At 41.9% G+C, this 13,159-nt stretch overlaps 1 protein-coding gene across 8 annotated transcripts in view; it reads left to right on the top strand.

The window, feature by feature from the left end:
- Positions 1 to 12,018, top strand: part of RASGRP3 (RAS guanyl releasing protein 3) — a 97,615-nt gene extending 85,597 nt beyond the window's left edge. For all 8 annotated transcript variants that reach the window (XM_084899993.1, XM_084899989.1, XM_084899990.1 and 5 more), the window contains 4 exons: positions 2,435 to 2,471; positions 5,045 to 5,170; positions 5,505 to 5,869; positions 9,985 to 12,018. In XM_084899993.1, coding sequence (XP_084756119.1) covers positions 2,435 to 2,471; positions 5,045 to 5,170; positions 5,505 to 5,869; positions 9,985 to 9,993 — 537 coding nt within the window. In that variant the 3' untranslated portion in view covers positions 9,994 to 12,018. The remainder of the gene's footprint in view (positions 1 to 2,434; positions 2,472 to 5,044; positions 5,171 to 5,504; positions 5,870 to 9,984) is intronic.
- The last annotated feature ends 1,141 nt before the right edge of the window (positions 12,019 to 13,159 follow it).

Here is a 13,159-nt window from a genome sequence, read left to right as displayed (position 1 = left end):
TTAGAATTCCAGAACTGAAAGAGTTTTGCTAATTCCCTTATTGCAGGGTCTGGAGAAGTTAAGTGACTTCCCTAAGGTCACATGGAACCTTAGCAGCACGTCTGTGACTCAGCTCCAGGTCCCCTGACCCCCAGGCCAGTGCTCCTTACATCACAATCAGTCCCCCAAATGTTACAGCAGCCTGAGGTCTCCAATCAAAGGACCGTGGGAAGTACTCCTCCACACTCAGCTGCTTGAGGCCACCTTCTCCTTGTCCCAGAGCCTCTTCCTGCCCAGTGTTGTCTCCTAGTTGCTAAGTAAGGAGGCAAGCAACACCCTGACTTCCCCTCCTGAGAGGACTCGGGCTTGACTGTCCCTCTTTCAGCAGTTCCTGCAGCTCTGCTAATCATGTGTCATATCCGGATAGCAGGATGCTTCCGAACACGTATCCTTTCTTGCGGCTTTTGCTCCCCACACAGGGCACCCAGGAGCGGTGGCTTCCTGTCTTTCTTCCAAGTGACACATTGTTCTTTCCCTGCTTTCTAGCTATGAGGCCTTGCCAACTGAACTCACCACTCTGTAGCTCAGTCTCATCTGGAAAAATGAGGAAATTATTATTTCCTACACCACAGGGAGATGGTGAGCATCAGATGAGCTAATACACAGAAAGAGCTTAAAACAGTGCTTCTCCCATAGCAAGACTCCAATACACTTTCGCTATTATTATTGTTATTGCTGTTTCCAAGGACTCAATGAGGTAACAATTTCTTATCACTACGAAGCTTCCCAGACATGGAACCTTGCAACTTATTTAATTTCCTGGATCATCACACTTATCTATTATAAAAAAGGAATAAACGAGATTATCTTGATGGTCCTTATGGCTCTGACATGATGTCTCTGCCCTGACCACCCACTTGCTTTTGCTGTATTGCCTCCTCCCATCCTAGTCCAGTTACCCTAGGCACCTGAGTTCTTGCTTCCAGGCAGTTGTCATATATGTGTATATGTATAAGGATATGGATATGGATATGGATATGGATATGGATATGGATATTTTAATTGATTTCAGAGAGGAAGGGAGAGGGAGAGAGAGGTAGAAACATCAATGATGAGAGAGAATCACTGATCAGCTGCACACCCCCGACTGGGGATTGGGCCTGCAACCCTAGCATGTGCCCTGACCGGGAATCGAACATCGAGCTGTGACCTCCTGGTTCATATGTCATGTTCAACCACTGAGCCACACTGGCTGGGCTTAGTCAGTTGTCTTAATAATCTTTCTTGTCCCCAAGGTAACAAGTTGCCCTGCCCCAGGAGTCATTTGCTCTTAATAATGTAAGCTGAAGAACCAAATAACTTGAAGGCTCAAAGGAATCATCATTCTCCACAGGAGGATTTTCTTGTCAGGAGGAGGGTACGGAGCAGCCTTTATAATGCTCTGCATCACTTCACATTGGCGCTACTTATTCTCAGCAGAGGGCCATAATGCCTACACTCTGGGCATTGCTCCCCTGCAGTGCGCTGTGAAGGACATCTCCATCAGCCCCAGCAGGCCGCCAGCTCGGCTGCTTTCAACATTATTCTATTAAGTAGATATCAGTCACCTAACCAAACCATTAAAAGGTTCGGAGTGAGCTTCTCCACCTAAGCTCAGCCCATTCCATCCATCCGCACTGTATGTTCCTGGGGTCCCTGGTACCCACGTGCAAATGCTGTGACAGGCACAGGAAGGAACATGGGGAAGCCCCTTCTTCATAGTTTCCAGGGTGACACCACCAGGATGATGCCCCGGAACTGCCTGGGCAAAACGCTCCTACATCTCACTTCCTGTGTGGTTGGCAGAATCCGAGCCTTTTCTGCATCCTTCCTCCCTCCGCTCTGGCTCAGGCCAAACACTGAGCACATGCAGAGAATGAATGCACGAATAAATACTAGGTCCTTTCCTTTTCTGAGTTCTCTCAAAGTACTAATGTTACCCAGAAGGTAACCTGGCAAAACATAAATACTTCAGGGGGATGTGCACTGCTTAGGTCACCAGTGGCTGGCAGTATGCTTTCCGTCCGGAGACAAAACAAGCTGGGCGCTTAACATGTTAATTCCCTTCAGTGGGCACCTAGAGCAGCATGCAGAAAATGAAAACAGAAAGTCTCCCCCGTGAATGTGTTGCTGAGAGCGCAGGTGCTAAAGTCCAATAAACGCACCAACGTCAGTTTCCCATTTCTGCTCCCATTTGGCTCCCAGACAGAAAAGGGAAGCCGAATTCCTGTTATTAGCCCAGCTGGAGCAGGCTGGGGGAGGGCTCTTCTATCTGACAGGAAGGGTGTCAGGGGCAGCTACATCCTGTTTGTGCTCCACTAGTCATCACGCTTCCCAGGACTTCCTTCTTCAGGGGCTTGTTTTTGTTCCAGATTTTTCTTCAGATTCCCTGACATCCTTTTGTCTTTTATTTCAGCTCTGGGGCATTATCAAGCAAGGATACAAATGCAAAGGTAAATCCATGTTACTGTGTTAACCTTTTTTTTACATGTGACATTTGGGACAAGAATCACATTTGTCTGATGAAACCACAAAAGCTCTTGGCATGGAGAAGTTGAGTCTTTGGGGCCACTGGCAACTGAGGAAAGGACTCCCTGAAGTTTGGGGAGCCCAGACTGGGTTTTAGAAGTTTGGTAGAAGAGGAAGCACACACTTCTATCAGCCCGCATACATCTAGCCCCCACATCTAAAATATCAAGCTCATAATTATCAGCACACATCAAATAAGGGGGGAATTCTGAAGTGGGACAGGCCTGCTGAAATGCTGCATTATAAGAACTTACCCTTCAGGAGGAAAATGCACACATAATCAATACATATGCATTGCTTTCCACTCTCACACAGCTCTTCCTTTCCCTAGAAAATCACAGATGTTGATGAGAAGAGAAACCTTGAAATGTACTTTTGTCTCTTTCAATGAATTCATTCATATAGCTCCCTCATTTAATTAAAATATAGAAAAACTGAATAAATACATATGTGATGACTGAAATACACGTGCAGATTACTAGGCATTTAGGACTGTGTTTGCTGCTTGTAACCTGTGAGTATTATGCATGATTGATATTTGATTTAAGAAGTTGCTGAATCTTTTATGCAGGCTTTTTGTACTGGTTCTTTGAAGAATCTGATCATGCTCTTGAAAAATATAATAAAACTGTTGGCTCTTGAAAAATATAATAAAATATAAAAAATATTGTAATAAAACCGAACAGCACCAAGTGATAGACTGGTGGGGTTGGACTGGACTTGGGTTCAGCAACCTCAGTACTTAAGTTCTGGCTAGGAAAGAATTCAGAGCCAAGACTCCAACTATAAGAGGACACTGATTTGGAAAATCACAGAGGTAGGAGAAGTAATTCATAGAAGAAATAGGTTTAGGAAACAAATTGTAGAGACAAAGGAAGGGCCCTGGGAGCTTAGAGTAAGGAAGATAAAAGTAACTAAGAGGAGGGGAAGGGATAAGAGGAAGGAGGGGAAGCCTCAGCAGGGCCCCCAGAAGGTCGAGTAAGCTGGGTCATTCATCCTAAGGGTTTTAAGGGTGGAGATTTTAGGGGAGGTCCCAGGGTAAGATCTTGTAAAATATTCAGCAGCTTTCCAGATATGTCCTTTCAAAATCAGGTTCTCCTTTGATTGATTGGTTGTCACCAGGGCAAAGGGTTCTTTTTTTTTAATACAGCTGGTCCTGAGGTCAGCCTTGGCGTCACTGGTCTGATTTTGCTGCTTTTCTGGACTGAGCTGAAATGCAACTGAAGCCAGGATGTTATCTCTAGGGAGGAAAGGTCAGGGGATCCAAATCACATGACCTTCAATGTGCTAGGGGAGGAAAGGCCACCCTGGGCACGAGGTCCCATCCTATAATTGCCCTTTGCTAGGCACCCAGGGCTTTCCACCCTGGTGGCTGCTGTACCTGGCCCATGGCCCTTGCTCTGCTCATGTCTGTCTAACTGCCTACCACAAAACAACAGAAAGAGACATCTTGATCACAGGATGCTTTCAGATCACTCATGATCCCTTGCAATGCCTTTTTTCCGTAGTCATCTTTCAGTGTTGGGCCCTCATTTTGCATGAACAGAACGCTTTCCTGAATCTCAGTGGGAGCCACAGTTTAATGCTCAAAATTCTTCCCTTTAGATCTTTGTATCAGTGTCTTAGTCTAACTTGGATTTTTACTTTCAAGCAGCAAAGACACTCCAATATCTTACTGTTTTATCCTGCTTCTGTCCCTTGTACCTTAAAAGACAGACACACACACACACACACACACACTTTTATGAAGATGAATATCAGTTAAACTCTTGCATCATCTTTGTACATATGACATTTTCTCTTAAAGGCACAGAGAGTGAAAAAAAAAAACTAAAATAGACTGGACACGTCATTAAGACTTGATCTTTCTGTGATGTCATTCATTACAAGTCCATTTGAAATAAGACCATTTGGGGGGAAATAGGTATTGGAAATCATTAGGTCCTCTGATGGTAAGAAATATACTCTTTAAAATTATCCTATCTGCTCAGTGAATCTAAGGGAAATGTAGAAGAAAAATTTCTACACCAAGTAGCAATTAATATTCTACTTTTTTTTTTTTTTTTTTTTTTTTTTTAAGTAAAGCATTCTAATGGGAAATTTCCCAGACTCTACTTCTGGCCCCCCTTCTGCCTCTCTGTGGGAAATCCAGGGCCTGGGAAAGAACCTCAGACTCATGTGACTTAGTTTGGGGCAAAGGGAACTCCTCGTCCAACCTAGCCCCTGCTTGTTGGCTTCCAGCACCTCAGTGATCTGTGTAGGAAAAGAAGCTGAACAAATGTAAGAGAACTATAGGAATTCCAGGCTGGCAAGAGTCCCATTGGCCCTTTTCCAGCCCCTAGACATACCCCGTGGGCCTGAGTCAGGCTCTGAGCATCAACACAGAATCCAGGATGGGGAAGGAGGGTGAACAGCTTGCGTTCAACCCTGGAAGCCCAGTCAGCTCCAGAGTCACTTGGTTCTCACTAACCACCTGTGATGCTTCGGGATTTTTCAGACTGCGGAGCCAATTGTCACAAGCAGTGCAAAGACCTCCTGGTTCTGGCCTGCAGGAGATTTGCCCGGGCCCCGTCCTTGGGCAGTGGTCAAGGGTCGCTGCCTGGAAGCCCCTCCTTGCCCCCAGGTAATGTCCTCTACTCTCTTTACTCCCCCCATTCCTCTCTGCTCCCCTTCCCTCACCTGGACCTCGGTTGGGTTCTGGGTCTAAACCCGGTCTGAGTCATTATAAACACCGAGGCATTCTTCAGGGTGAGCAGCAGCGGCCACAGCCTTGCGTTGCCCTCACTCCTCTCTGCTTTCAGGTCTAACGTGCAACTCACCTGAAGCCAATTTCATTCTGCCTCTGGCCCGTTGCTCTGGGACCTGACCTGTCAGACTCCAATTGTTTGCACCAACTTGGATGGTTTGCTACGAAGCAATCAGGTGCCAAGCAATCACGATAATTTTCCCCCTTCCAGTGCAGGATGAGGTGTTCGAGTTTCCTGACGTCGCTGCCGGACACCAAGACCTGGACAGCAGAGCCATCACGCTGGTTACAGGCTCTTCTCGCAAGATCTCTGTGAGGCTGCAGCGGGCCACCACCAGCCAGGCCACCCAGACTGAGCCTGTGTGGTCAGAGGCCGGCTGGGGAGACTCAGGGTCCCACACCTTCCCCAAGATGAAATCCAAGTTTCATGACAAAGGAGCGAAGGACAAAGGCTTTGCCAAGTGGGAAAATGAGAAGCCCAGGGTACAGGCTGGCGTGGATGTGGTTGACCGGGGCACCGAGTTTGAACTTGACCAGGATGAAGCAGACATGGTTGAAACCAGACAGGATGGTGAGGTCAGTGCTGGGTCAAACCACAAATAAATCAGAAGAGAAGCTGGCAGGGCTGAGATGAGTGGTACAGTGAGTTCAGGAGACAGTCTGGTAGTTTCAAAAGCGGAATGGTTGGGAATCAAGACATTTCACTTTTGCCCTGACCGGTTTGGCTCAGTGGATAGAACTGAAAGGTCCCAGGTTCAGTTCCGGTCAAGGGCATGTATCTTGGTTGTGGGCAAAGGAAACTTGGGTTCCCCAATGGGGGGGGCGGTGCGGGTGGCAGCTGATTGGTTTCTAACTCTCTATCCCTCTCCTTTCCTCTCTGTGAAGAATCTATTAAGAAAAGAAAAGAGAAAAAAAAAAGAAAGAAAAAAAAAAGGAAAGAAAAGGAAAAGACATGTCACTTTTTGGTTTTCCCACTGGCTGGTTATGTGACCCTGGGCAAAATAGTTTCTTCTCTTTGGACCTCAGTTTTGTCACATATAAAACTGAACTGGCTGAGTCCTAAAACTTAGTGAAGGTGGCCATGTCTATGTACTGAGATGATGTCCCAGGGACCCATGACTGGTGTGTGTATTCATTATACCAGTGTGCTACACTAATCAGCTTCATCTTCCAGTTAGAATCAGGAGACAGTAGAAGTGAAAGACTGGTAGATAAAGGAGAGTTGGAAACTCTTACCCCTGTTTTAAAAGGAGGATTTGACCTGGCTGGTTTGGCTCAGTAGATAGAGCATTAGACTGTGGATTGAAGGGTCCCAGGTTCGATTCCAGTCAAGGATACATGCTTGGGCTGTGGGCTTGATTTCCACGCAAAAATTACACTCAAATCATCCAAAGCAAATTGGGAAGCATATGGAACTTGTTAGAACAAGCTGAAAATATAAATTGGTTCAAGATGGACTTAGATAAATTTATTGGTCAACAATTCATAGTGTATTAAGAAAAAGGATTTGGGGAAATTGGTGTCGTATTCCTAACCTTCAAAGCAATGTCATGGAGGGCAGCCATTGTCTGCCTATTGAATCCGTCTCATAAACTGAATATTGGGTTAGGCAGAGATCCTATTGGATCAAGCCAGTCCTCTTTATTCTTATGGGTGGTCCTCCACATTCCACACTCCTCAGATCTAAGCACATAGTCTCTCAGGATGAGACAAACTCCAATGACCTTCAATTAAAATTCCTCTAGTTCCTTCGTCACTGAAGACAATAAGGAGGCCACACATAGCTTCGGTCAGATGAAGTTTATTGTAAGTTCCTGCTGAGCCATTTTTTTTCCTTTCTAATAACACAACTTTGTTTTAATATTTTTTATTGGGAGAGAGAGAGAGAGAGAGAGAGAGAGAGAGAGAGAGAGAGAGAGAGAGACTGCACGCGCAAAAGAGAGAGAAACATTGATGTGAGATTGGTCAGCTGCCTCCTGCAAACTCCCCACCAGGGATCAAGCCTGAACCCCAAGCATATTCTCTGACCAGGAATCGAACAGGCAACCTTTCAGTGCATGGGATGATGCCCAAACAACTGAGCCACACTGTCCAGGGCTCTAATAACACCAACTTTAAAAAAAAATAGCTTCATGGACATATAATTTACATGCTATAAAATTTGCCTATTTGAAGTATATAATTCAGTGGTTTTAAGTATATTCACAATGTTTCACAACCATCTCTACATTCCAATTTTAGAACATTTACTATATCATTAAAACAAACAAACAAACAAACAAACAAAAAAAAAAACCCTGTGCCCATTAGAGGTCATTTCTCATCTTCCCGCCTAGCCCAGCCTTAGGTAACCAACTAATTTACTTTCTGTCTTTGTATATTTGCAATACCAACTTTATTTATTTTTATTTTTAATACATTTTTATTGATTTTAGAGAGGAAGGGAAAGGAAAAGAGAAGAGAGAAAAACATAGATTGGCTGCCTCCTACAGGCCCCGTGCTGGGGATAGAGCCTAAAACCTGGGCATTTGCTGGGACCAAGTATGGAACCAGCAACCTCTCAGTGTATGGGACGATGCTAAAGCAACTGAGTCACACCAGCCAGTATTCAACTTTATTTTTAATGTTCCCCTTACTAATCATCTTGGCAAATATTTCAGTCCTATCTAGTATTTCTTTTAATGGTCTGACATAGTTCAAGCTTGGAATATAAGGGTGGGTAGGAAAAAAATTCATGATTTGGTGATAGAGGAAGATATCATAGGGCAAGGGATCTTAGGGTTTAAAAAAAGGCTCTGGGGAATTCATGAAAGTGCATTATATTTTATGTAAAATTATAATGCGTCTATGCTCATTTTGGGGCAGAGTTTCTTAAGAAGGTCTGCAATCCAAAAAGTAGCGAGGAGTCAGTGTTAGATTTTTTTGGATGGTGCTTGAAATTGTCCTCGTTACCCGAAGTACCACTTCAGCCTGCAGAGGCTATTGCCATGAGCAATGTGGCTGTTACTGAAATCTCAGAAAAAGAGCTTCTTTGGTAGAGTAATAGGATGCCCAACCAGAGCGCTCATGGACCATCTTTGAATTCAGATGAGCACCTGTGTTTGTTTCACTATCCCATGAGGTCACTTCCATTGGCTAGCACCATCATAGTTTCTTAATCCTTGCTCTGGGTTGAGTGTAGAACAGCCACTTACCATACATGGGTAAGGTTTCCTAATATTCAATCTCTATAAGGAGATAGAAACAAAGATCTTGATTTGATTCTTTAAATATTGGACCTTTATGTTCATGTGTTCCCTTACCCTTTCAATTTTCTGATCTGATAAATCATAGAGATGGTTCACTGACCACTAGTACTCAATTTTATTTGTGCTAATTGAAGAAGTTAGTATGTTCTTATGTAAAATGTATTGGTGTACAATCTTAATCCTCACCCAAATCAGCAGCAAATAAGAAGATATTTACCCTTGTTTAGGGAAAAGGCAAACAGGAAAAAATATAACAAAATTGCACCAAGAGTTAAATATGTAGGAGTTTTCAAATATAAGAGTTTTTCTGTCAAGCAAGACCAATGAATGGCTTTAGAAGGAATGATCTACACATTTATTATTTAGGTTCAGATGATATTTATGAGTCCGATTGGTAAAAATGTTAAACAGACAAAGAAAGTAGTTGGATTTATGATGTGTGTTTTTCCTTCCATGGAGTTCTAGGACTTGCATTCATTTTGAAATATAAGGGTGTGAACATTTTCTGTGGTGGTAGATACCATTCCACCAATGATCATTAGGCCCTTGGATGGCAAGAAAAAGTCAAGGTTACTCTCTTGGCAGTAAGAATATACATATTTTCTTTATAATGCTTCTTTGTTTTTTATAATCTTCTGCTAACTTAAAATAATTAAACATAGAAAGGCTAGGAAATGGTGGACTAAACAAAGTTAAATACGATTATCTATATATACACCTATAAATATCAGTATAGATATAGATCTTTTTCCCCTATAATTTTTCTCAGTATTCTTATGCTGACATATATTACGAATTTCTAAAAAGGAAACCTTGCCCTGGCCAGTTTTTCTCAGTGGTTAGAGCATCAGCTCTCAGACTGAAAAGTCATGGGTTTGATTCTGGCAAGGCCACATAACTTGGTTTCAGGCTCTATCCCTGGCCCCAGTTGGGACGTGTACATGCAAAAACCAACTGATGTGTCTCATATTGTTTCTCTCTCCCCTTCCTCCTTCTCTCTCTCTCTCTCTCTCTCTCTCTCTCTCTCTCTCTCTCTCTCAGGAAAAAAATCAATGGAAAAAATTTCCTTGGGTGAGGATAATAGATAAATAGATAGATAGATGGACAGGTAGATAGATAGATAGATAGATAGATAGATAGATAGATAGATAAAATAACAGGGAAACCTCCACAAGGAATATTGCAGGGACCAGTGCTTTGTAGAGGACCCTGTAGGGAGAAGTGTCCTTATTGGCAAGCTTCCTTATTGGATGGGAGCCTCTGTGTGGACGCCTTTACGATTTCATGTGCTGGGTGGATACAGGATCTCTTAATTCTCTCTACATCTTGAGAGTACAGACTCTGATCACTCGGGATGGTCCTTCAGATAAACAGCACTCTAGGAGCACTCTTATTTTGTCCATTGAGACGCAGCCATGCAACAGGTTCTGCTTTGTATTGCAGGATGGCTGACTTCAGGCTGAAGACACCGAAGGCAATCACGTTGGCATTTGGAAGGAGCAAGATGAGAAACTCGGAAGAACAGTCCAACCCTCAGGAAGTTACCTGAAAAGATATGTGGACGTTTACTGCCTTAGTGGCACCGTGGGATCTCCCTGATTGGACTATGGGACAGAGGACTTGCCCTATGAACTATTTATTTCCTCCCCACCCCTCCCCCTGATTAGGTGCCCCAAAGACTGTGTTATGTAGTTGGTGGTTTTCTCATGTATCTTTCTCTAGAGCCAATCATATACGGGTGAAATGGAAGCTCTTGTGCATGTACTTGATACTTACTCTCTATCAGACTTTGCTTTTTTTGTGTGAGAATATTATTTCAGTATTTTTATAAAATTTTTTGGGGGATCGGGCGGGGGTTAATGAGAAGTTTATCTTGAGGGTTTTTTGTGTGCTTTTTGGATGGGACCAGGACTTAATATTTTCTTGAAGGAGAAGGATGCTATTCAGTTCCTGGAAGGCAGTGATTCTTCTAAGTGACCATCTGATGCAAGGAGAAGCTGTTTACATTTTTTTTTAAATAACATGGTTGCTATTAGGATGTGTAATAAGTCACACATTTATATATCACGTAAGTCTTACCAATTCTGCATCACTAGGAAGCTCCGACACAGCCATGAAAACTCTCCTAATAAAAAAAAAAAGCCTAATATTTACAATTGCCATAAATTATGAATTTTGTAATTTGAAAATTAACTCTTCTTGTCCCACCTGACTAGGGTTAGTGATCTTTATTAAGACTTCTATTTAAACTGCTCTTAAGAAATGTGAACCACAAAACAAAACAAAACAAAACAAAACAAAAAAAAAAACAGTTCAAATCTTTGGGGATAAAATTTAGAAGAAACACAAACCACTTAGTGAAATACAAAACAACCATCAATTTTTTAAAAACTCAAAATAGTTCTAAGTATTTTATTTGTTAAGAGAGAGAATTTGGGGTTGTAAAAGAGGCCTGAGAAATTGCCGTCCATAATTAAAAGAGCGTCATCAGAAGCAAATCACAGAACAGCTTTGATGAACAACATTTCATTTACAATCTTAGCGTCAATATTTTATATATCTTTTTATATAGCTTTGCCCCCAAATAACTCTCCATGGGCCTGTTTGTTACATGATGAGAGGAGAGAGCACTTGGTTTAAGATGTTCAAAAGTAGACATGGGATTGAGTCTAGGGATGAGGGCCATGACCTACTACCAAGTGATCAGTTAGACACTGTCCCTACAGAGGTAGGTGCACTGGTCTCCATTTGGAAATGTATGTATTGTATATACATAGTCCACGTAAGGGTGAATTAATTTCTATTTGGGGCAGTCACTTCAGTAAAAAGTTGCCTTTTTTCTCTTTTCCCATTAGGTCATTGAGGCCAGTTCTGCTCAGCAAACCTTTGTTGAGCACCTGCTCTAGGCATTTCCTATGCTAGATGCACAAAGACAAGCAATGCTTGGTCTCTACACTCAGAAGTTGAGAGCCTATGGGCATTAAGGCAAGGTGGTTGCTTAAAATACAGTCCCAAATTTGCTAGAACTGGCGTAATTGTGCGATGCAGAGATGGATTTGCAGAGAGATTGAAAATTAAGCGAAGTTGTTAGTTGAAGGAGCCGTGACTAAGCCAAGTAATATGAGGATTCACCATGTGGAAACATCTCAGAAGGTAAACAGCCACCCCCATGTGTTGGTTTTATGTATATATGCGTTCTGTTCTTCTTCCTAAATGCAATGAAATACATGCTAACAAAATTAAAAACAAAAAAATGGCAGTTTAAGTACAAGCAACCTTTCTTGTGTTGTTGTTTTTTTAATTTAAGAAAATTCAGGAAGAAACTTAATAAATGCTAGACTGTTCTTTTCCTTTTCAGAGTAATTATATTCTTTCCACTCAGTATGGGCTACTTTTGAGTAAAAAACACAAAATAAAATAAAATAAAATAAAATAAAATAAAATAAAATAAAATAAAATAAAATAAAATAAAATAAACATATGTGTGTACATATCCAGTGGTCGGCAAACTGTGGCTCACGAGCTACATGTGACTCTTTGGTCCCTTAAGTTTTTATCAAAGGGCAGCTTAGGAGTACCCTAATTAAGTTAATAACAATGTACCTACCTATATTGTTTAAATTTAAAAATGTTTGGCTCTCAAAAGAAATTTCAATCGTTGTACTGTAGATATTTGGCTCTGTTGACTAATGAGTTTGCCAATCACAGGCATAAACTATATGTGTGTATATGTATATAAATATGTACATACACTATACTATTTGTAGAAATTTGAGTCCATATTGAACAACTCGCTAATTAAGATTATATCATTTACTCACAACCAATGGCGATTGTGATGTTTCCAGTCTACCAATTTCTCATAATCAGCAAAATAAACAAAATAGGAGAACCCAAGGTTGGAGCAGAAGGAGATTCCTCCAGACCTTCCTTTTGTGGTTTTGATGATCGTGGTCACCTTTTAGGTAGAAAGCAAAAACAAAACCAGTGAATAGTATTAGGCACCAGGAGAGGATATGCCAGCTAGATGATGCAACTGGGTCTTCATTGGAGGACATACAAATTGGGTTGAGGCATTTTTATATCTGCCTACACCAGTGGACGGCCCTAATGGTATTTGAACAATTTAGGTTGAGTGGTTGCTTTTTAGAGCAACAAATGTCCCCAGATATGCATTGTTCTATGTAACAAAGATTCTCCAAAAGTCAGGGGGGTTTGGTATTTAATAATGCAGGACTCCTACAGAAGAGAACTGTTATTAATAGTAAGGGCGTAATATTCCTAAGATAAACATATTGGTTTTGCCAAAATATACAAGACTCTAAACCAGCTTTCACCAACTGGTGGTCTACGGACCACTAGTGATCCGTGAGGTCTGAAAGGTTGGCGACCACTGCTCTAAACAACTGAGGAGGTAATTTCAGTCAAATGCAATTACAGTATACCTTTGGTATGCAATCCACAGCCAGATTTATATTCCAACTTTCTCCCTTAGAGTCATGAGATCCTATTTGAGCCTCAATTCCATTAATTGAAAAAGAGAGTTTTCACCACCTTCCTCAACTACCTCTTAGAGTTGTTATAAAGATCAAGTCAAATAATATTTCTAAAAATACAC

Source organism: Pipistrellus hanaki, assembly GCF_964339955.1.
Source record: "Pipistrellus hanaki genome assembly, chromosome: 12".
NCBI classification, from domain to species: domain Eukaryota; kingdom Metazoa; phylum Chordata; class Mammalia; order Chiroptera; family Vespertilionidae; genus Pipistrellus; species Pipistrellus hanaki.
This window is presented reverse-complemented; position numbering and strand designations above follow the sequence as displayed.